General features: G+C 39.7%; 1 protein-coding gene across 1 annotated transcript in view; it reads right to left on the bottom strand.

Moving 5' to 3' along the window:
- Positions 1-22,188, bottom strand: part of STUM (stum, mechanosensory transduction mediator homolog) — a 133,444-nt gene extending 111,256 nt beyond the window's left edge. The window contains 3 exon segments of the mRNA XM_074222827.1: positions 21,988-22,102; positions 22,104-22,149; positions 22,151-22,188. Coding sequence (XP_074078928.1) covers positions 21,988-22,102; positions 22,104-22,149; positions 22,151-22,188 — 199 coding nt within the window.
- Between the last annotated feature and the right edge of the window lie 2,255 nt (positions 22,189-24,443).

Genomic DNA, 24,443 nt, shown 5'->3' with positions numbered 1-24,443 from the left:
GACCAAAGTCATGTGAAATGTGATGAACAACCCAGGAGTGCTGAAGCTCATCTTGCTAACCTAACCATGAAACAGCATGGTCTAAGCAGCATTTTGTGAAAAAGTTGTTCTGATGACAGCATTAGCTTAGGAGTTCTTCATGAGGAAGCCTAGGAAAGCTGGAAGAATTGGAGAACTGGGAATTATTCCCTTCATAATTTTTATCTTTCAGGATTCTTTTTGTTTTTGGTAAAGCTTTTCCCAGCATGCTTTTATATTTGTTGTGAATACAAGTGGTTCATTAGCCTTGCTTTCCTCATGATTTTGGCCAGCTCAGTGTTGAAAGGGTGTCACAAGAGAAATGTCCATTCTTGAGCAGTAGCAATCCATTCATTTAACCAACATTTATTAAATGTTTACTATGTACACATAAATATTATAGAACTGTCTCAACTGAAGTGAATAAAAGAAATAATGAATCTGATTGTTACCCTTTCAGTCTCCAATCCTCATAAAGAAAGTCAGAACAACCCATAAAAAGAAACCAGTTCTATCAATCCAGGCTGCTCTTGGCTGCAGGGTAGAGTAAGCAGAACAAGCACTAGGAGAAGGTAGTGCCCAGAAAGATGATTCAGTTCTTTCACATCCACTCCAACAAAGATCTAAAAAGAGCCCCAGGTCAGATAATGATCAGGAAGTCCAAAGAGATACAGTAACAAATTCTTTCATCTAGTTCAAGGCTGCACAGAAATAAATCCAGAATCCTGTGAGTCCTGGGAAAGGCATCCCAAGAGAAACCAGAGCAAGTCCAGGGAAACGAATCAGAAATCTATCGGTACTTGGACCAGAGATGCTCCAGAGGCCTCCAGAGTCCATAGCTCTCTGTTTGCAGGAAGTGGACTTAGATGAGCAAGTCCAGGGAAACAAATCAGAAATCTATTGGTACTTGGACCAGAGATGCTCCAGAGGCCTCCAGAGTCCATAGCTCTCTGTTTGCAGGAAGTGGACTTAGATGGGCATGTTGTGAGCGTTATCACGCTTTGAGAACATAGATACGAAGTCTCTCAATGCTCTGCCTGGTTCACCATGGAGTGTATGAAATATGCAGTGCTCTGCCACTAACTACCTGAGGCCCTAAAGACTAGCTCTCTAACCCTAGATGATAAAGGGGAGCCTGAAACCTGTCAGTACTCTGTACAAAAAGAAGGAAGGCTAAGTGAGGAGATCAGAACTAATCAGGGCCTGACCATCCCCATGTGACCACCCCCATTTGCAAGTTAGGGCAATGCCTACCCCTGAGGAAAAACCTCAAATCAGAAACTGAATTAGAGGTATGAGTAAACCAAAGATACCAATCACTATAAAGAAATTTTATGGATCCAGGGCCATCCAAAAGAAATCAGTAATTCCACAATTACTTCAGGCAGGGTCTCAAAATGAAAAACATGGTATGGCCACAAGAACTATAAGAGTATTTGGAAGAAATGAAACAAGTGGTTAAAATGAAAAAAAAAAAAGAGTTTTGTAGGAAAGAATTGGAAGGAGAATAAATGAGAATGCTTACCAGGGCAACTAAATGATACAGTGGATAGAGCACGGGTCCTGTAGGTAGGAGAACCTGCCTCAGGCACCTACTAGCTATGTGACCTTAGATAAGTCACTGAACCTGATTGCCTCAAAAAAGAGGTAGGGGGAAGAAAATTAAAATGGAGCCCATGAAACCCAGAGATTCTATGAGATGGAAATAAATATTAGAATAATATTGGAAGATTGAAAAAATAGGGGAAAATATAAGTTTTAAACTATCAAAAACAACCTGGAAGAAACATTAAGGAGAAATAATTTAATAATCATCAAACTGCCTAAAAACCACATCCAAACAAACAAATAAACAAAAAGCTGGTTACCATACATCAGGGAGCCATTTCTTAAAACTGCTCAGATCTAATAGAATCAGAGGGCAAAGTGAAAAAACAAAGAATCCACTGGTCACCTCCTAAGAAAAATCTCCACAACGAAAACATCAAGAAACATCATACCCCAAATCTAGAGCTTCCTGGTCAAAGACAAAATAACTGCAAGTAGCCAGGAAAAAAGAATTCAAAGACTTCTGTGTAAGCAGATTTTTAGAATCACCTAGGAAATGAAACTTATGGAATGTATGGCTAATGTACAGAGAAGCTTCCTAGAGCAGCTGGTTTGACAGTCTTTGTCCAGCTCCCATGTGCACTGAAGGAACTCAGCTTTTATATGCCAGTTGGCTCCATTCCCCAAACTGAGTGGACCAATCTGTACACAATTATAGACAACAGAGAAAGAATCACAGAATTTTAGAATAGGAAGGGACCTTGATCTTCAGATCTAAATGGACACTCCCTCCACAACATAAGAAGCCCCTCGGCCACTACCTATTGGGGCAGCCCATTTCATTTTGGGACAACTCCAATTGTTGAAAGTTCCTTTCACTCAAACCTAAATCTGCTTTTTTTATATAATTCTGAATAATCCCTCAGTCAGAAGTATTCATTGATTTCATTCATTCTGCCTTATGGGCCTCTCTGTGTTAGACTTACTAAGGGATACAAAAGATAAATAGAGCAAAGTCCCTGCCTTCAAGGAATTCATCATCGGGTGCCATGTTTGGCAGCAAATAGGTGATGAAATAGATAGAGTTCCAGGCATGAAATCAGGAATACTCATCTTCCTGAGTACAAATCTGACTTTAAGACACTTAGTAACTGTGTGACCTAGGCAAGTGTAAATCACTTAACCATATTTGTCTGCAAAATGAGTTGGAGAAGGAATTGGCAAACCACACTAGGATCTTTGTCAAGAAAACCCCAAAATGGGATCATGAAGAGTCAGAAACAACTGAACACATTCACACACACACACACACACACACACACACACACACACACACACACAATGAAAGTAGTAGTGATAGTGGGTAGTAGTAGCAGCATAGTATAGAATAGTAGTAGTAGTAACAGTAGCAACAGCTATCTTAATAACAGTTTGCATTTATATAATAATTTTAAGCTTGAAAAGTGATTTGATAGGTTAACTCCTTTGCTCCTCACAACAATTCATAGAATAGGTACTATTTTACACATGAAGAAACTGAGGCACAAAGAGTTTAAGTGACTTGCCCAGGAATCATACAGCTAGCAAGACTCTGAAGCAGGATTAGAACTTCCTGATATCAAGTACTCCATTCTAAACACCCCACCACTTAGCTGCATGGTTTTGACATGTATTATTACAGTGAATTTATCTTCTCAATTATGGGTACTTAGCCCCATATTTAAAAGGGTTTCTACTCAGAGGATCATAGACCTAGAGCTTATCAAGTTGGACCCCCTAGTTCTTTAGATAAGAAAACTGAGACCAACCACTGAGGTCTCACAGATAGCAGAGTCATTTGTTCCCAGACCCTCTGACTGTAAGAGCAATGCTTTTTCTGTGACTACTTGTCTTTTTCCCTCAATATCTACTGGTTGGGCAGTTGCAGCCAATCAGGGGGTCAGAAATAAGCTAGGAGGTCATAGGAAAGTCACTTCTGTCCTGTAATGATGGTACAACAGAAAAGTCTAGGCCTGGCTTCTCATTTGCTGCATAACTTTAGAGAAGTCATTGAACTTCTCTGTGATATCAGCTTCACATGGTGGTTAAGATGAGATCATAGATGAGAAAGCATTAACATTATATATGTATATATATATATATATATGTATATATACATATATAAAACACTATAAAGTGTTATGCCAAAGCAAGTCATTATTTTTATCATTGTTCCATGCACATAATTGACAATCAATGAAACAATTATGGTGAAGATAAAAACTCTAATAAAATATAAACTTCTGGAGGGCAAGGATTCTTTTGTTTTTATCTCTGTAACTTTAAGCAAACAGCTAGTGCTTCATAGGTGTCTGCTGCATTAAATTTAGGTACAAAGAATTCAGGGAGCAGCACATACTTACCCTGTCCTGAAGCATATGTTAAACTTTCTATTTCTGCACTGAAAAGTTTAAAATAAGACTGGGCATATACTCCCTGCAAATATTTCTTACCATTTGTAACATGCTCAGCACTAGGCACATGTATATATTATGAAGAGGTGCGGGAGACCTATTTCTTTTTCTTGGATCAACCTTGGAGTGGCAGTTTCATCAGTCAAAAAGTCCATTTGTTATTAAGTTGTGTCTAACTCTTTGTGACCCTATTTGAAATTTTCCTGGTGAAGAAATAGGATAATTTGTTATTTCCTTCTTCAACTCATTTTATAGATGAGAAAACTGAGATAAATAGGGTTAAGTGACTTGTTCAGGGTCACACAGCTAGTAAGGAATTTGAGGCTGGATTTAAATGAAAGTTTTCCTGACTCAGAGTCCAGTACTCTACCCATTCTTCCTACCCCCCAAAAAGGGCTACTGAGTAATAACTGTGCCTAGCTAGCCCTGCACCACATATTATATCCTAATATTGGGCTTATACCATCACTCTAAATTTCTCTTACACCAATCCCTTAATCATTGATTATAACAATTGTATGGAAACCACATTTTAAATATGATCAACTTTCCATTAACCATACTGCATAATTTAATATTTGTATCCATCATCCAAAAATAGCAGCCTTCTCCCTAAGTCAGTATATACTGAATTGGGAATAGATAGAGGCTAGGATGGAAAAGGTACCAGGACTAGGCTGTCCCTGGAGAGTCAGTAGAGGGAATCAGGGGATCCTGCCAAATCCCCTGCCAAAATACTTCTTCTTTAGTGTTTGCTTTCTTTTTAAACATACTCTGATCCAAAACACTCAAAACCTCTTTTATACACAGAATACATATCAAACTTAGGAGCATGGCTCATGTGAAATCATAAATTTGCAAAATAGGCATTTAGACTCAGAGCAGCTGGCTTGCCTGTGTAGAGGCCTCTGTTTGGGGCAATGCCTCCTTTACCCCTCCTGAGTACCTCCCCCCCAAAAAGAGATCATTTACTTTTATTTGATTGGAACTTTTAAAATGATAATGACTTTTTTCCTTTTGCTTTTCCTTCGGATTCTGCCCCTCACCCGATTTCTGGAAAAAATTCCTTTGGCATCTTCAAGATTTTGGAACCTCAAAGTGCAACCAGTCTCTGTGGCTCATCTTTGTATCTACTTGAACATAGTTTGTTTGGTTCTACTTTTTATTTCTGTCCAAGAACACTTCCTGGATTCTGTGCTTCTAAGGTCAGAAAGAAAACTTACTCAAAAAAAGTTTCCTCCTAAGCAGTTCCAAAAAATTAAAATCTGTTCCAGTTCTCCCTGGAGTGCTCTTAAGACTTAGCCAGTGAGACCCCAATAGGCCCCAATGGGAAACTGTTAAGGATTCTACCTTCCACATTTAGACACACTACTCAGTGCTAAGGAATCTAGTTGTAGGCATAGCCTCCAAACTATTGGAAAACTGCAATTTTTCCCCCTGTTATGAACAAATATTGTTCAGCTGTGTCTGACTCTGTGACTCCTTTTTGGGGACTGGGGAATGTTTCTTGGCAGAGATACTGAAATGACTTGCCATTTCCTTCAATGGTTCATTTTACAAATAAGCAAACTGAGGCAAACTAAGTTAAGTGGCTTGTTAGGGTCACATAGTAAATGTCTGAGGTAGTATTTGAATTCAGGTCTTCCTGACTCTATTCATTTTGCCACTTAGGTGCCTCAAGCATATATAGTCAAGCAAAACAAATCCCCACACTAGTCATGAATATGTGGGGAGATTCAGATATGTATTATATATGTCTCTATGTGTGTGTATATGTATATGTATATATATATATATATATATATATGTGTGTGTGTGTGTGTGTGTGTGTGTGTGTGTGTGTGTGTGTGTCAATTTGTACTGAACATAACACTTTTCTATCTGGCAGTGGGTAGCATGTTGCATCATGACTCATCTGGAATGATTTGTCATTGGGTTGATCAAAATTCTAAAGTCTTTACAATATTGTTATTATATTGTTCTCCTGGTTCTTACCTCACTTTGCATTAGTTCATACAAATCTTCCCCAATTTCTCTGATACCAAACCCTTCAATATTGCTTATAGAAAATTAATATGGAATCCATATTTTAAATATGATCAACTCTCAATTAATCACACTAGCCTGATATAATAATTATACATATAATCCAAAATAGCAGTCTCTTTCCATTCATATTTAGGTTTGGGGATATGGCTTTCCTATATACCTCTCCTTTGCATTCATTTCATTCCTTCATTAGCATTGTTTTCATACTTGTCCTTTAGTCCTCCCACCCTACCCTGATTTTGAACTGTAAGCTCTAGGTGAAAGCAGAGACTGGTCTATCTTTTATATTCCTACTTTCTTGTACATAATAGTAGCTTAAGAAATGGGTTTTTCCCCAGTGTATCTGCTATAAATGGAATTCACTTTAACCACATATTAATGCCAGAATGAGGTTTATCTCAGGAAGACACTGGAAACTTGCTTTCCTTCTTCCTATTTCCTATCCCATTGCTAGGAGGGGAAAGCATTCTCAGAATAAGGCAAAAGACTAGCCTAATATACAGTTCATATGTCACCACTTTAACACCTTCACTGAATGTTCAAATAGACACTCCCAAAAAATGGTTTTAGTAGCTAGTGACCTCCAGTAGCTAATGACTCATAAAGTAGCCAAACTAAGAAAAATGACCTTCCTCCTGGGAAAACGTGGAAACGCAGCATGCCAACAGGCATGATTGCAGCAGTTCGAACCAAGAGGTAACAACAGAAAAGAAAATTTTCTTGGCCTCCTCCTAAATCCCATGTCATTATTTCTAAAAAAGAATTCCTTCTTACCACTCAATAAAGTGGAAAGGAAGGTTCTCATAAAATCTCTAACTCAAGGGGGAAAATACATATAGGTTAATAGAATGTGAACTGTTTAGGATGTAAAGGATCATGGAATTTGGAGCTAGAAGTGACCTTAGAATTCATCTAGTTCATTGGTGTCAAACTCAAATGGAAATAGTGCCACTACTTCATACAGAAGTATCCCTGAGGGCTACAGATTAACTTCATTTTAAAATTTATATATTTTATTTTATTTGTATACAATTTATTTTATTGTATTTTTATTTATTTTTGTTAAATATTTCCCAATTGTATTTTGAGCTGACTTTGTCCTCTTCCATCTCCAATCATTTGGAAATGCTATGGACTGATACTTCTGGTGTATTCCAACCTTCTCATTTTACAGATAAAGAAACTGAAGTCAAAGGAGTTTAAATGATCAACCCTGGGTAATAATAATTTTAAAAAATTCAGAATTTGAACTCTAGTCCACTATCTCCAAATAATCACCTGGCCTCTGCTTTAACACCTCCAGTAACTCACTGATTTTGTGATCAACTAAACCTTTTTCACAAGAATGACCATCTAACCACTACTGGTTCTATACCCTGAAGAGATGATGAAAAAGGGTAAAAGCATCACTTTTACAAAAATATTCATAGCAGCCCTGTTTGTGGTGGCAAAGAATTGGAAATCAGGTAAATGTCCTTCAATTGAGGAATGGCTTAGCAAACTATGGTATATGCATATCATGGAACACTATTGTTCTATTAGAAACCAGGAGGGATGGGAGTTCAAGGAAGCCTGAAAGGATTTGCATGAACTGATGCTGAGTGAGATGAGCAGAACCAGAAAAACACTGTATACCCTAACAGGAACATGGGGGTGATGATCAACCATGATGGACTTGCTCATTCCATATGTGCAACAACCAGGGACAATTTTGGGCTGTCTGCAATGGAGAATTCCATCTTTATCCAGTTAAAGAGCTGTGAAGTTTGAACAAAGTTCAAGGACTATTCCCTTTAATTTAGGAAAAAAAACCCAGATAACTTATTGTCTGATCTTGTTATCTCTTATACTTTTTGTTTCTTCCTTAAGGATGTGATTTCTCTCTCATCACACTCAGTTTGGATCAATGTACAATATGGAAACAAAATAAAGACTGACAGATTGCTTTCCATGGAGGTGGGGTGGGGGGTGGGGTAAGATTGGGAGAAAAAATTGTAAAACTCAAATAAAATCTTTAAATAAAAAAGAATGACCATTTAGCCTTGTCTCCTACATCTTCTACTTATAAAGTTAATTTTTGAAAGAAGTACAGGACCTAACTTTTATTTCTATTAAATTTCATTTTTGGCCATGTCACAAACCCATGAAGCAAGGAAAAATACAAATGGTTCCATGACCATAGGAGTTCTACTCCATTTCTGCAATCATAGAAGAGAGAGAGGAAGAAAAGCCAAGAATCAGTTTTAAACCTCTTCTAAACATTAATTTAACTTTTGGTCATCTAAATGTGAACTCTTCTTTTAATGACCAGTAAGTCAACATGTTAGTGGAAGAACTGAATCATTTCAATATTTACATTCTTTTTTCTTTTATAAATAAATCCAAAATATATAAGGAAGATGCTGCCAAATGGAAGGATAACTCCCAGGATCTCTCTGATGATGAAAATAAAGGAATTTGTGCAGTTGATTAAAAACTTACATCCCATCACAAAGACAAACTTGAACCTGGAGGCAAGAAGACCTGGGCTAAAATGCTATCTCTGGCACTAGATTTGTGATCATGAGCACTCATAAACTTTAGTTTCCTCACCTTTAAGAAAGGGAAAAAACCTAGTATCTACCTCACCAGACTTTTATGGGCTCAAAAAAGGTAATAGAACTCTGATATAAAGTTATCATCATAATGAATAAGCTCAAAGAATCTAGAAACTGCTTCAGTCAGTAAACACTTGATCTCCTCGCCAAATAGATTCCAGTTAAGAATTTATTAAATTTTCCCTAATACATTAATAGTGAAAGGATATGAACAAATTTCCAAAAAGAATTACTGCAAAGTATTCACAACCACATGAAAAACTTCTAATAATTTCTAATAATAAGGGAAATGCACATCAAAACAACCCTAATGTTTCACCTCACATGCTGCAGGTTAACAAAAATGACAAAAAATGGCAACAGTCAATGTTGAGAGAGTTGTGGGAAGATAATACATTATAAAATGATGTGAAATGATACAACCATTTTAGAAAGTAATTTGGGATTGTTCAAATAAAGTGATCAAAATGTCCATACCTTATCTGTATCCAGAGAAAGAATTGTGGAGTTTGAACAAAGACCAATATTACCTTTAATTTAAAAAAAATTATAATGTAATTTTGCAATCTCTTATAAATTATTGTTTTTTCTTTAAGGATATGATTTCTCTCTTATCGCATTCAACTTAGATCAATGTATACCATGGAAACAATGTAAAGACTAACAGACTGCCTTCTGTGGGGGGTGGGGGGGAGGAAAGCAAGATTAGGGGGAAAATTGTAAAATTCTAAATAAATAAAGATTTTAAAAATGTCCATACCTTTTAAGCCAGAGACTTTACTACTGACCTTAAATTCCAAGGAAGTCATTGTTAAGAAAATATTCCCTATATAAATCCAACATTTTAAAAGCAGGACTTTTTGTGTGATAGCTAAGAATTAGAAACAAAGCAGATGTCCATTGATTGGGGAATGGCTAAACAAACTGGTATCATGAATGTAATGGAATACTCAGAAGCATGGAGAAATCTAGATGAACAGATACAAAGTGAAGTAAGCAGAAAACAATATCCAAATTAACTACAACACAGTAAACAGAAAGAATGACACCCCCAAAATCAGAAGTAAATGTAGCAAAATCATAAAGCTCAAGTGATTCTCAAATGAAGAGAGCTATAAGAAGACACCTTCAGCCTATTCGTTTGTGAAGGTAAGAGATTCTCCGATGTTTCTGAAATTTCTGAATGTTCTGATTTATATGAGTAGTTGAACTAATGCTATATGATCTGTTGGACTGACTTTTCCCCCCCTCTTAACATCACCCCCCACCCAACTGAGAGATGGCTCTCAGGGAGGGGACAAGGAAGGAATATGTGAGATATTATTGTGATGTAAGAAACAGGAAACTTCGGGGTGTCTAGGTGGTGCAGTGGATAGAGCACTGGCCCTGGAGTCAGGAGTCCCTGAGTTCAAATCCAGCCTCAGACATTTAATAATTACCTAGCTGTGTGGCCTTGGGCAAGCCACTTAACCCCATTGCCTTGTTAAAAAAAAAAAAAAAAGAAAGAAAGAAAAAAAAAGAAATAGGAAACTTCTTCTTGTAAGTGATGCACTACTAATTTCATTAAGTCCTAGAACACTGCAGAGCCTACTAAATGTGTCCCAAAATAACTTAAAAGAATTCATCCTAATTGGGGGTGGCTAGGTGGTGCAGTGAATAGAGCATCGGCCCTGGGGTCAGGAGTACCTGAGTTCAGATCTGGCCTCAGACACTTAATAATTACCTAGCTGGCCTTGAGCAAGCCACTTGATCCCATTGCCTTGCAAAAACTTAAAAAAAAAAAAAAGAATTCAGCCTAACCACACACACACACACACACACACACACACACACACACACACACACACACACACCCTTGTGGATAAAGAATGCATCTTTTCATTCTATAACATTCTATAACATGCAGGACAGCCTGTAAAGCTGTAGAGATGAGTTCATCATTTAGGATAGTTCATCCTTATTTAGGACATACGCTGCATTTAGACAATGAATTAGGCTCAGACTTGAATAGGAGAGGAAAACCAGGGAGGATCATACTGGGGGAAATTGTTCCGTGTCATTTTTAAAGTTTTTCTTTTAGTGACATTTTATTTTTCCCCCAACTATATGTAAAAAACAATTTTTAACATTTAAAAAAAATTTAAGTTCCAAATTCTCTCCCTTCCTTCCCTTCTATCTCCCTGAAATGGTAAGCAATTTAATATAGTGTATACATGTTTGTGCAGTATTTTTCATGAACTCAAGATTCCTTTTGAAACAAAGGCAGATCTCTATAAAAATCAATTAATCAATTAATTAAAAACCAATTAGGCTATGAACTCCGTGAGTGCAGAGGGTGATTTTTGCCTTCCTTTATATCCCCAGTGTTTAGCACTGTTCCAAAAATTGTAGGTCATCTAAATGGCAATTGAGAGACATGTTGTGGGGCTAAATGGGTTATAATATTACCACAAAGATTTGTACCACTGAAACACCATAAAGGATACCACCAAAAGGAAATTAGTCCAGAAAAGAAATTGGGTAGAATAAATATATTATATCTATTAAAATAAATTTCATCTTGTTAGATTCAGTCCAATATTCCATTGTGTCAGGATGTTTTAGGATTTTGACTTTATCAGCTGTATTAACTGTCCCTCCAAAGTGTGTCATCTATTATATAAACTTCTGATTGTTTATAAACTTCTGATAAAAACACAATTCATAGAATAAAATGTTGACCTATGACAAGGCAGAAGACAGAGCACATCTGCAACACCACTAGAGACCTTCCTTAAAATCTACCTGGGTTCAATATTTAGTCCACTTTAGGAAATGGTTTTCAACTAGTTTTTAATTTTTTTCAATCATATAAGCATCCAATCTACAATTCTATATTTTATCCAAAAGAATATTATCAGAAACTTTGTGAGCTTTGTTCTAGAAATCCAGGAACACTCTGATCACAAAAGATAATTGTCATGGTCTTTGCAAGCCTAAAATCTTATGTACATACAAGTTGTTATTATCACTTATTATTATATCTGCAGCTTTTCCCTGATCCACCAGTCTAATAAGTCCATCAAAAAAAAAGGACCTGCCTCAACTCACTGCCATTGCTGTTGTGCCTTTACTCAAATTTCCTGATAAAAGCTCATTTCCTACCCTTTCTTCAATGCTCATTTCAACTCTACTTCTACATGAGTCCTTCCCTGATTTCTCCATCAGCTAATGCCTTTCCATACCAAATGATCTTGAAGAGCTTTTGGCCCAAAACCCAATGGTACTCTCCTTACTGATGGAGATGAATGCTCTGCCCCATATGAGGAGTGGGGCAGAATTGGTAAGAGATGAGAGAGCCCCAGCCTTGGCCAAAACTCCTTTGAGAATTCATCATTCAGTTCTCATGACTTCCAGCTTCAAGAGAAAAGATGGAAGAGGTCAATCCCACTTCAGGTTGCTGAAGGAACAGACTCTGAGAAGACATGAGAGGGGCAGGCTGTTTCCATCCTGTTCCTTTACCTTGCCTGCTACTATAGAGACTTTGGGGAATATTCCCTTTGGGTGAGGTCCTCTCAAGTTCTAACTTTTATTGCTTTGTCATTTTGGGTAGAAGAGGGACCCTAACCTTTATATCTCAGGCTTGACTCCTTGACTTCCAATTCTACAATGAGTATACATAGAGAGTAGCAAAAAAAAAAAAAATCTATCCAAATCATAGCAAAACAGAAATCAGAGAAGGTATACCAAAGAACACAGAATAAAGGAGTTCTCCCTTTGGAAATTACTCAGCTCAATCAATAGAGAGGGACCTGAATCTCACCTAAGGGGAAGTCTAGTGAGTGGAAAATGGGTTATGATGAAGACTTCCTTTTCCTTTCAAGTCTTCTCAGAGTCTTTTTCCTTCATCAAACTGAAGTAGGGTTGACCTCTTCCATCTTCTTTCTTGAAACTGGAAACCACCCTTGTTTCCAATTTTACCCCATCCCTTATATGGGTAGAGTATTCCTCTCCATCAATAGGGAAAATGTCTCATATCAAAGGGCATTGGGACAGAAATTATATTTTTTATAAAGTTTGTGTTTATGTTATCTATTGTTTTCTCAGTAAGAGAAGCCCCTCAAGGGCCAAGACTGCTTCATTTTGTCTTTTGCAACCCCAGGCCCTACTACAGGGCTCTAAATAAATGCTTTTTGGTAGATTGATTGAAATCTAGTCATCACATCTCATAAGCACTGTAGAGATTTTTTGGACAAGCTACTCAATATTTTGCTCCTGCCTGCAAGGATGAAATGTAGAAATACACACACTAGTGGTATTCTTATACTAAAATCTCTGATTGCAATCCAGGTCTCCTAGTGATGGAAACTCATCAAAATACTGTACTTAGTGACAAGCTATGTAGGCGGCTTCAGCATACACGTGTATGCGCACATACACACACACACACACACACACACAATTCAATTCAGTTTAATAAACATTTATTAAGTGCCTACTATTTTCTGGGTTCTATGCTAGTCATGGAGGAGATATAAAGACAAAAGACCACACAGTTCCTGCCTCAAAAATATTTCACAATTCAGTAAAAAGGATGTTCAGTCAGTCAATAAGACATGTACAAAAATAAGTATCTTATCTCTAGCATGATTATTTTCACCACCCCCTCTCCCAAGTTTCAATACCATAACCATAAAGTCTGTCACAAAGATATATTTCCTCCCACACAGCTAGGGAGGAGAGGGCATAAGAGTCTCTGTGATAGATTCCTTTTTTCTAAGGTCTACAAAATAACTTGCCCTTCCTTTTATCCTTCCCAAGTCTGTCAAATTAACCTAGGTCTCCTCCTCATGGGCCAGATGTGACCCCAATACTGAGAAAAATATCACGATGCTGGTTATTCCCAACTGTGGCAATTCACAAAAAAAGTCACAATTCACCTCTATCCCATTCAAGAAGTACTCTGGGAATTTTTCAGAGGAGGGGGAACAGAGATGGGAAAATTAATTAAATTGAGACAAAATAAAAAAGGAAATTTTGTTTAATTGTGTGTTCCCTAGGCTATGTTGTATCCTGCCCATGATCTCTCTAGCACGACAGCCTCATTCTGTTACAGGTATTCAGAATTTAATTCACCTCCTCACTGGTCACATCCTGCTTTTAGCTCAAAGGACAATTATAGTAGGTTCCTAAGCCTTCTGAATTCTAACTGCAATCTCTCTCCATCTATTCTCTCTTCTTTATTCCCATTGTTCCTTTATTACCACCTGCCTGGAATACTGCATTAGCCTTCATCCTAGATCTCTCCCCCATGTCACTGTTGGATTAAACAGAGATCTGATCACATCACTCCTTAGCTCACAACATCCTAAAGCAATCTTTTACCAGCTAAATGGAGTCCAAATCTCTTACTCTAGCATCTAAGGTCAGTAGCAGCAGCATCCAATAACAACAACTAGTATTTTAGTAGCATTTTAAGGTTTCCAAAGTGCTTTACAAATATTGTTTTATTTGACTTCACGACAGCCCTGGAACCCAAGTCAGATGCTATTCCCCCTCTCCCCTCCAAGTGCCTTTCTCCAGGGAAACTGAACTACTTATTACCTCTTGTATACATCCAGTACTTTCCCACTTCTATACATTTACCTGCTTTGCTCTCTCTGCCTTAAAAGCCCTCTCCCAGCTTCACCATTCTGTTTTCTGAAATCATCATCTTTCAAGGCTCAGCCCAAATGACTTCTCCCATGAAGACGTCACTGATCTAGTGAGAAAAGATTTTTTTCATCCTCCAAACTTGCATTATACTCTCTAGCTCTTCAGTTTTAGGTATGTCCTATTTTGTTGTTTAATAATTTTTCAGTCATGTCTGACTCCTTGTGATCTCTTTTGGATTTTGTTGGCAAAGATACTGGAGTGGTTTGACATTTTTGTCTCCAGCTCATTTTGCAGATTAGGAAACTGAGACAAACATGGTTAAGTGACTTGTCCAGAGACATATAGCTAGTGAAATTGTATTTGAGCTCAGATCTTTCTGACTCCATACCCAGAACATTGTCTACTGAGCCACCTAGCTGCCCATATTCTATTTTACACTATATTAAATGGTTCTTGTGTGACATACTGGATAGAGACAACCTCTTAAGGAAGACTGGGGTTTTTGTCCTGCCTATGACCCACAAAAGTTGCATATTTCTGAGCAGTCACTACCTCAGTGCCCCAGTAACACCCTAAAACCATAAGTTCTAAAGAAAGTGTAAATCTTCAATAGTTGCAGGAATTTCCTCACTCAGAAATCCCTACCCCTATGAAATTACGGGTCTAGTCACTTTTCTACCCCCAAACAAGTTCATATTTATTGTAGGGTATTACCTATTAATGGGCAACTAGGTTGCACAGTGTGTAGAACACTGGACCTGGAGTCAGGAAGACTCATCTTACTGAGTTGAAATTTTGCTCAGACACTTAGCTATGTAACCCTAGGCAGGTGTAAGTCACTTAACCCTATTTGCCTCAGTTTCCTCATCTATAAAATGAGCTGGAGAAGGAAATGTCAAATCACTCTAGTATTTTTGCCAAGAAAATTCCAAATGGTGTCACAGTCAAATCTTGAAACAATTCAACAGCAACATTTGCTTATTAATATACATAAACATACAAACAGACACAGATATGTGTGTATTTACATAAAATTCTTCCTCCTAGATTATAAGTTCCAGGAGGTCAGAGACCATGCCTTATTTTGGGAGTGTGTTGGAACCAGCTCTAGTTGCCTTGAAAATTTATAAATTTGCATTTATAAAGTGAGTAATTATTTATAAAACATTTTTCTCCCAACAAATCTATGAGATAGCTAATATAAGTATCATAGTCCCTTATTTGGGATGAAGAAATTTAGGTAGAAATTTGAATTCAGGACTTCTAAGACCAGTGAAATCTAGAGTATCAAACCAATAGCACACTGCACAAAACTCCTCAGTAAGACAGAACCAGAATAAAAGATAATTTGGATATGTTTAACAAAATAAATTTTAAATTAGTACAGTATTGATAATGTTTAATTTGCAGGTTTCTAAGTCAATAGGTTGCCCATAGGAATTAATTTCTGTTTGAGTTTGACACTATTGATTTACACCATGCCACCATGTTTCTCAGTAGCAGGCATGTAATAAATATCTGTAAAATGAATCAATGAACCAGTGAATTTTTCCTGACTGATTGGATCCTTTCATTATAGAATCAAAGTGTTTCAATCACGACCTGACATTCAGCTCATGAAAACTAGCTTAGCCATAGCTTAAATGGTACAGCTCCAGTCGCAAACCCAGTCCCACAATGGATTCTGTCCCCAAAGTAATATGCTAATCAGGTACTAACATTTCCTCCCACAAAGATAATTGGTTCCTTTATAACAACAATGTTATAAACTACACAGACACAGATATTTAATAATTTATATCACATTTGTGTTCATTTATTTATTTGTTGTTTTGCATTTTGGATTCCTAGTTGTCTACCTCCTTCCTTCCCAATTCCTTATGCAGTTTTTTGCTTGTTTGTTTTTTTTACTAGTTATGTCTCATCCACATGGGCAGACATCCATTGCCAGTGTGGTATAACAGATTGAGCCCAGGACAGGGATTTTAGGAGATTTGAGTTATCCCCCCCCAAATTAGCTTTATAATCTTAAACAAATTACCTCTCTGCAAAACAAGAAAATTGGAGTATATGAATGACTCTAAAGGCTTTCTACTGCTAAAATTCTACTTTAGCACATAATCATCAGACACTTACTATGTGGGCTGTATAAACCTAGTCACCTTTCTCTCTCTGTGTCTCTGTCTCTCTGTCTCGGCCTGTCTCTGTTTCTCTCTCTCTGTTTGTGTGTGTGTGTGTGTGCGTGCATGTGTGTCTCTCTGTCTCTTTCTCTTCTGTCTCTGTCTCTCTTTCCTCCTCCTCTCTCTCTCTCTCTCTCTCTCTCTCTCTCACACACACACACACACACACATTCTTGTCTCTGTCTCTCTCTGTCTTTGTCTCTTTCTCTCACTTTGTCTCTGTCTCTGTCTCTCTATTTCTCTCTCTCACTCTCTCTGTCTTTTTTGTCTCTGCACCTCGATTTCTCTCTGTGTCTATGTCTTTGTGTGTCTGTGTGTCTGTGTCTGTGTCTTTGTGTCTCTGCATCTTTCTGGGTCTCTATCTCTGTGTCTCTGTCTCTTCTCTTTGTCTCTCTGTGTCTCTGTCTTTCTGTGCCTGTGTCTCTGTTTCTCTGTCTCTCTGTCTCTCTCTCTGTCTCTGTGTCTCTGTCTCTGTCTCTCTCTGTCTCTCTCTCTCTCTCTCTCTGTCTCTCTGTCTCTATCTCTCCCTCTGTCTCTCCCCCCTCCCTCTCTAGGCTTCAGTTTCTTCATATGCAAAATAAAGGGCTTAGATCAAATGATTTCTAAATTCCACCCCTTCCTCCCATCCAATCTGCATCCAGTTCTATTCCCTATAGTCCTATGACTTTATAGAATAGTGTGAGACAGAAAGAAATTTAAAACAGTCCATCCTTGTTCTCAGGAAGTTTACAGTGAACTGGGTAGAAGGTTATGAAATTATAAAAAGTTAAGCAACAACAGGGATAGAAACAGAACCTGTAATTTCATTGGTTTTAGGAGCTCTGAAATAATGAAAATTCCCTCTAGCAATAGGTTGGTATCTTCCTGAGACATTGGATAGTCTTCCCCCAACTTCCCCCAACTTAATTATTTCCTATTTATGCTGAATGTAGCTTGTTTGTTTGTATCCGTTTGCTTGTTGCCTCCTCCATTAGACTGTAAGCTCCTTGAGGGCAGGGCCTGATTTTTGTCTTCCTTATATATAGTAAGTGCTCAAAAAATGCTTATTGACTAATTAACTGACAGGTAACTTGCCTGGGTCACACAATTAGTATGTATCTGAGTCATGACTTGAACCCAGGCCAACCTGGTTTCATGATGCTATCCATATGGTCAGCTCTCTACTATGCTACAATACCTCTATAAATAAAACTAGAAGAGTTAAATGATAATAAAGAAAATAATTTAATATATTTTGCATGACTGTATTTGTATACCCTATATCAAATTGCTTACTTTCTCAAGGAGGAGAAGAAAGGAAACAGTTTGAACCCAAAATTAAAAAAAAAATGAATGTTAAAAATTGTTTTTACATGTAACTGGAAAAATATTTTTAAAAAAAAATAATTTAAAAGATGACACAAGGTTTCATTTCTGGGAAGAGAGCAATCACCTGAGTTAGAATGGTCTTGGAACACTTCATGCTGGAGAAAAACTAGGCTTTAAAGAATTGGAGATGTATTTGTTCCTTTTGAGGGGGAAAGGGCTCAAGGCAATCAGGGTCAAGTGTCTGAGACGAGATATGATTTCAGGTCCTTCTGACTCCAGAACCAGTATCTAACCACTATACCATCTAGCTGCCCCTTCAATATAACATTCTAATGTTCAATATTAGCCTGAGAGAGAGGCCAGTGTTCATTAAAAACCAAAATATAGGATTGTGCCTCTCTCCATTTGAGATGGAAAGCTTAGTTTATTAAGTCAGTCAAAAAAGATCCCCTTCAGTCAATGTGCACTGTAATTATAGAATGTTAAATTTCATGAGGCTCCCGGGACTATCTAGTTCAGTTAACTTGATTTAAATCTTACCTCTTGTACTTATTATTCAGTCATGTCTGGCTCTTCATGACCCCATTTGGGGTTTTCCTGAAAAAAGATACTTCATTGATTTGTCATTTCTTTCCTCACCTCATTTTACAGATGAGGAAACTGAGGCAAACTGGGCTCAATGACTTGACCAAGGTCAGATTTGAACTCAGGAAGATGAGTTTTCCTGACTCCAAGTCTGGCACAGTATCTTCTGCAACATCTATGTAATCTTGAGCAAGTTATTATTTAATCACCTGGGCCTCAATTTCCTCATCCATAAAACAAAAGAGAGGTCTTTTCCAGGTATAAATCTTTGATCTTATAAACTTTCTTCTCCCTACTTTTTGGAGATAGTCATTGAGACCCAAAGAAGTGAAATTGTTTGTTAAAGGACACAGATCTAATAAGGCTTAAGGCTGAAACTAGAACCCAGATCTCCTTATTCTCATTCTTCTGCCTCTACCTACTAACCCACAATGCCTAGAGAGAAACAAGAACTCTATGTGTGAGTGTGTGCTTCATTGTCCTATTTATCTGAGGATGAAGGTGCCAACAATGGTCCTTTCTAAGCCTGTCACTAAAAGGATTAGTGTATGATTCTATTACATTTGGAACATGCATATGGTATGATCACATGAAAATACAGTTGAGATCAAATAATGTGAACCATTCTGTAAATCATAAAGCACAATATAGATGTTGGTTATAATTACTATAATCTAAATATTTATAATCCATTCTAAAGAGTGACTCTCCAACTGGGCCCTAAGGAGAAAACTTTGCTAAGGAAGGCAGAAGGGAGAGGCTACTTCTGTACTGGCATTAATTTATTTTTTGCTGTAAAATACCATAGGGTGGCATTTACTTCACCACTTGAAAAAAAAAGTGGAATCCAAGCACATCAACAGTGGTGTTATCCACATCCTCCAAACAGATGGAAAGACTGTGTTTTTATTCCAGCAAGTGGGGCTTTCTGATATGACTAAAGGGACATCCTCTTGCTCCCCTGACATCATCTCAATGCAGATTGTTTTCATGATGCAGCAACATAAAACCCAGGGCATTTTATAGCACACCCCAAACACTAAAGAATAGAGTCCGAGACGGTGACTTCATTGACAGGAGGAAATTTCTCCGATCCAAGTGAATTTCTTCAACTTACAGTCTTAGAATTGTCTAGAGCACTGAGTGTGTAAATGACTTACCCAGTCAATAGATATCAGAGCTGAGACTTGAACCCAAGTCTTATTAGCTTTGAGGCCAGTTCTGTCTTTACTCACTTTCCTCACCACCCTGCCTCTCAAAAAAACTCTAAATGATCTCTCAATCTCACACATTTCTGACATAGGTGGTATACTATATATCTCCTTGTAGGCAAAACTTGGGCAAATTCTTTCAAGCTAGTTCCTCAGCTAGAGCTTAAAAAAAAAAGCTAAAGGCAGCTAAAAGTCAATGTAATTTGGAAGTTGTATCTTAGGAGCTAGTAGTGACCTGAAACAGATTCTTATTTGCCCTCTCCCCACTTTCCATCCTTTTTCTCCTGCTTCTCTTGCTACTTCTGGGGGAATTCTGAAAATTCTGGGAAAAATAAATAGGGGATCACCAAAAAGTAGAAAAGTTGGCATTTTCTCACAAAAACCTTCTGACTATGCAATTTGTGTGGATATTATGCAAGCCAAGTGCAAATTACTTTTTTTATCTCTCTCTCTCCTCTATTCCCCAACAAATTCTCTGTTTTTCATAAACCTTTGAATAGCACCCTAGATGAAATTCTCATAAAATGTAGCATAGTGGATAGAAACTGGGTAGTCAAGAAGACCTGAATGCAAATCCAACCTTAGACACTTACTAGTTTGACTTTGGGCAAAATAATTAAACTCTACTTGCCTCATTTTCCTCAACTATAAAATGGGAATGATAAATTTCCCCCAACTCCCAGGGTTGTTGTAAGAGTAAAATGAGATATTTGTAAAAAACACTTAGCATCTAGTAGATCCTATATAAATGCTAGCTCTTATTATATTATTATTATTGTTAAGGTGCCTGCTGTGGGAATGTTAAGTGAAGGACAGATTAAGACCATGAGAAAAGGCAAAGGGCTGAGAGAATTACTTCAGCCTGGGTAATAGAGGATTCAGGAATCCAACTGGGGCCTTATCTGGGCTACCTACCATCAGACTGTGCAGGAGCCAGTCTTTTACTGAGGTAGATCCAGAAAGGATTGCCTTTTCCCAGCCCAGGCCCACAGCATTCTGCCTTTGCCAATGCTTCTTTGAGCCCATAACTCACATTGCTGAAATAGTGGAGGAGTGTGTTTGAACTGAGGGTCTTATAGTCATGCCAAGTACAACCTGAGATGCCAAGGCTGCAGTGAGTGGGAGAAGGGAACCAGAGGGTGTCGTTAGTTGGGGGGAGGGGGGAATTAAGGCTGGAGGTAAGACTGACAGCCAAACTTTTCCTTCTTCCTTTTCCTTCTCCTTCCACCCCCAGCTAGAATTTTGACCTTGGACCCAGTTTCAATGGAGCCTATTCCCAACGTCACCCAGGTGGGGTTATATACACCCATTCTGGTTTACTGGAAATGGACTTGGGGGAATGGGTCATAAAGTCCTCACTTCATTCTTAAATCCATCCGGAAAATCAAAAAGATGCCTTGGAGAGAGAAAGAAAAAACAAGACAAAACATTGAAAACACCCAACTGATTTTTCCATTGAGCCACCAGAGGTGCTTTTTAAAAATGAGGATGAAGGTAAGGAAAAGACAAGACAGCAGGTCCTTAGTTCCTGGCTTTTTTTCTATCATTCTTCCCCCGCTGGCCAACAGTTATGTTTCATAGCGAGTTACTGCTCAGCTTAGATCTCATCCCATCCAAGTCCTGTTCCCCTGTTCCTCTCTCTCTCTCTCTCTCTCTCTCTCTCTCTCTCTCTCTCTCTCTCTCTCTCTCTCCCCTCCACCCTCCTCTCACCCACTCTGCCCCTGTCTCTCTGTCTTTGTCTCTTTCTCTCACTTTGGCTCTCCGTCTCTCTCTCCCACTCTCTTTTTGTCTCCCTCTGCACTTCGCTTTCTCTCTCTCTCTCTCTCTCTCTCTCTCTCTCTCTCTCTCTCTCTCTCTCTCTCTCTCTCTCTCTCTCTCTCTCTGACAACTTTAAGCATGGCAGAGCTCCCGAGAAACCTCGAGCCACCGCCCTGGGTCCTCTTCTCTCTCTTCTAGCCCATAGAAATGCATTTTCCCTTCTACATTCCTTCTCCCGGAACCCATTTAAAGGCAAATAAAGAAGGGGAGGGGGTTAGAGGCCTTAAAGAACTGAGATGGAGCAGGGGCTCCATTCCACCGGGCTGGCGGAGGACAGGGTGGCCGGGGTCCGAGGGAGACCCAAGGCTCGGGCGGGCGCTGCTGCAGCTCCTCTGCGCCTCCAGTTCCACCCCAAAAGTTTCTGGGCAGCGGAGGGGAAGAGTGAGTACTGGGGCGGCACCGGGGGAGGCGCCGACCCCCTGCTCCCCGCTGCCCACCGGCTCCCAGCCCGGCTGCGCCCCCGCCTCCAGCGGCGGCCGCTGCCCGGGCGGGTGGGCAGGGGGCCATGCCCCCGGGCCCCTCAGCCGGCTCGGGCTGCGCCCCCTCCTCCTCCTCCTCCTCGGGCCCCCCGCCCGCCTCTCCTTACCCAGTCCCGGCACGAAAGTGTTGAGGAACAAGCAGATGACGGCCACCGGGAAGGGCATGTAAGGGATGGCGGCCCGCAGGGGGCCCTTCTTCTCCCGCACCTGCACCACCACCCCCGCTGGACGAGGAGGCCCCCCGGGGGTCCGCGGCTGCGGCCGGGGGGGGCGGCCGCCGCCTCCCCGTCTTTGTGGGGGTGCTCCATGGCTTCTGCGGGCTCCGGGCCACCCTCGGGGGGCTGCGGCCGCTGCGGGGCTGGCTCCGGGAGAAGGCGCCTGCGGGCCGGGGACACCCCACTCGCGTCTGCAGGCTCGCACCCGCGAGGGAAGGGAAAGGGCAGCGTGACACCCCAGTGACAGCGCTCCTCGCCCCTCCCCCAGCCCGACTTCGGCCCCGCCCCCCACTCTCCAAAAGAAAACCGTGGAAGCAAAATCGGGGGTTGATGCAAAAACAAAGCGAAGCTGCCGGGGAGGAGGCTGGTTGGTGCTGGCGACCAGAGAGCACTCCCCTTCCTCGGGAAGAAAAAACTGCATTAAATTTCCGAAAGAAAACCTAAATCCTGAACTCTGTTCCGTCTATATACGCGATATGCTAACTGTATCAGAACTATATTCTGTCTTATCCGTCCGTCACCCTTTAACTTGCGCCTGGCCGAATTGATTTGTCCTTGTAACATCCCCGGGAGGGAAAGCCGCCCGAGGACTGTTGCCTTGAGCTGGGAGAGCCATCCACAAAAGAGGAAACTGAGGCAGGGAGTGGTTTTGTGCTTTGTTTCTGGTCACCCAGAAAAATCAGCGAGGGGACTCAGAGGAGAGCTCGGGGTTCTGCGTGGGGACTCTGTGAGCATCCCCGCCGGCCGCCCGAGAGCTTAGCGGGCTTCAGCGGACAAAAATCCCCTGCCTTGGGACAGGGAGAAGCGCTAAAATCAGTCAGCTCCAGAAGATTGAAAAGAGAAGCCCCCTCGAGGGTCTCAATCCAGTTAGACAGAAAGCGTGTAAGGACGGGGACAGCGCCGTCTGCTGGTTAGCGCTCAACAGTTGGGTACCCAACTTCTTACCTCCCACTCGGGGAGGAAAAAATCAGTGTTTAAATAGATGACTGAACAATGCCCATTCTTATTCCGGATCAAAATAAGCAAAGGAATTCAACACAGACAAACTAGGCTACTAGTAAGGAGGACTTAATGGAAGATGACCTGAATTTTCCAAGCTAATTCAAATTATTTGGATGATTGTAGAAGGTTTTCATTTTTTACATACACAAAAGAAGCCTCCATGGTTTGTTTCTGTTTTTCCAGAAATAATAGAGCTTGTGTTTTCTCGAAATCTTTTTTTTAAATGCCCACCACAAAGCATTACTGGTCAGGAAAGACTGTTAAAGAACAGAGACTGTAATTTCCTAGGTCAATGGCCAAAGTTTACCTTTCACATTGAAAGCCAGGAAGGGACAGTGTTATTGATTGCCCTTCTACACAATCACTCTCTAATGACTCTAATAACTAGCACTCTATCCACCGAAGCATCTAGCTGTCCCCCTCACTTGAGATGGTGGGTTAGAGTCAGGAAGATGGGAGTTCAAATTTGGTCTCAGACACTTGATTCTTACTAGTTGTATGACTTTGGGCAAGTCACTTATCCCTGTTTGCCTTGCATCCAGGGCCATCTCCTGTACTACTGATGTCTGCCCACTGGATCCAGATGACTCTGGAGGAGACTGGTGACTTAGCACAGTGTCCCCTCCCTCAAATTCAACTCACATGCTTGTCATGGAATCACCTCCCTGAGGCCGTGGTCTTCTTCAGAAATGAAGGACAAACATTAAAAATGCTAAGACTCCAAGTCAGAAAAACTTGAGTTTAAATCCTATTGCCTATGCATCACTGAATGAGTCACTGAACTAACTTAGAATAATCCCCACCTCATAGAATTATTCTAAGAATCAAATGAAATAACAATTGTAAACCTTTCAGATAGTAAAACTTTAAACTGCACAAAGACTTTTGGGACACCCTGTATAAATGTAAGTTCCTAGACATTCCACTGGCAGCCTGGTGGCATAGTGGATTAAGTGATGAACACTCTTCTTCTTGAATTTGAATTTGAATCTGACCTCATATGGGTACTAACTGTGACCCTGAGCAAGTCACTTAATGCTGTTTACCTCAATTTCCTCAACTGTAAAATGAGCTAGAGAAAAAAATGGCAAATCACTTTAGTATATAAATGAGGCATGAAGAGTCAGACAGGACTGACTTTGCCACAGCAAAATGCCCTCTACTAATAGGATCATTTTGGAGGAAAAAAAGGCGCTACAAGTAAGTCCTTCTGGGAACTGGGTACAATTAGAATTGCTGTCAGGTCAGTTGTAGTTTCAACTAATTACTAACTGGCTTATAGAAAAAACTCCAGAAGTCAATTTCTTCATCATTGAAGAGATAAATTCTCTTTCAATACCATTGAC

This window comes from Macrotis lagotis, chromosome 2 (assembly GCF_037893015.1).
Source record: "Macrotis lagotis isolate mMagLag1 chromosome 2, bilby.v1.9.chrom.fasta, whole genome shotgun sequence".
Classification (NCBI taxonomy): Eukaryota; Metazoa; Chordata; class Mammalia; order Peramelemorphia; family Peramelidae; genus Macrotis; species Macrotis lagotis.
The sequence above is the reverse complement of the archived record's forward strand: the minus strand, read 5'-3'. Positions and strand labels throughout refer to the sequence as shown.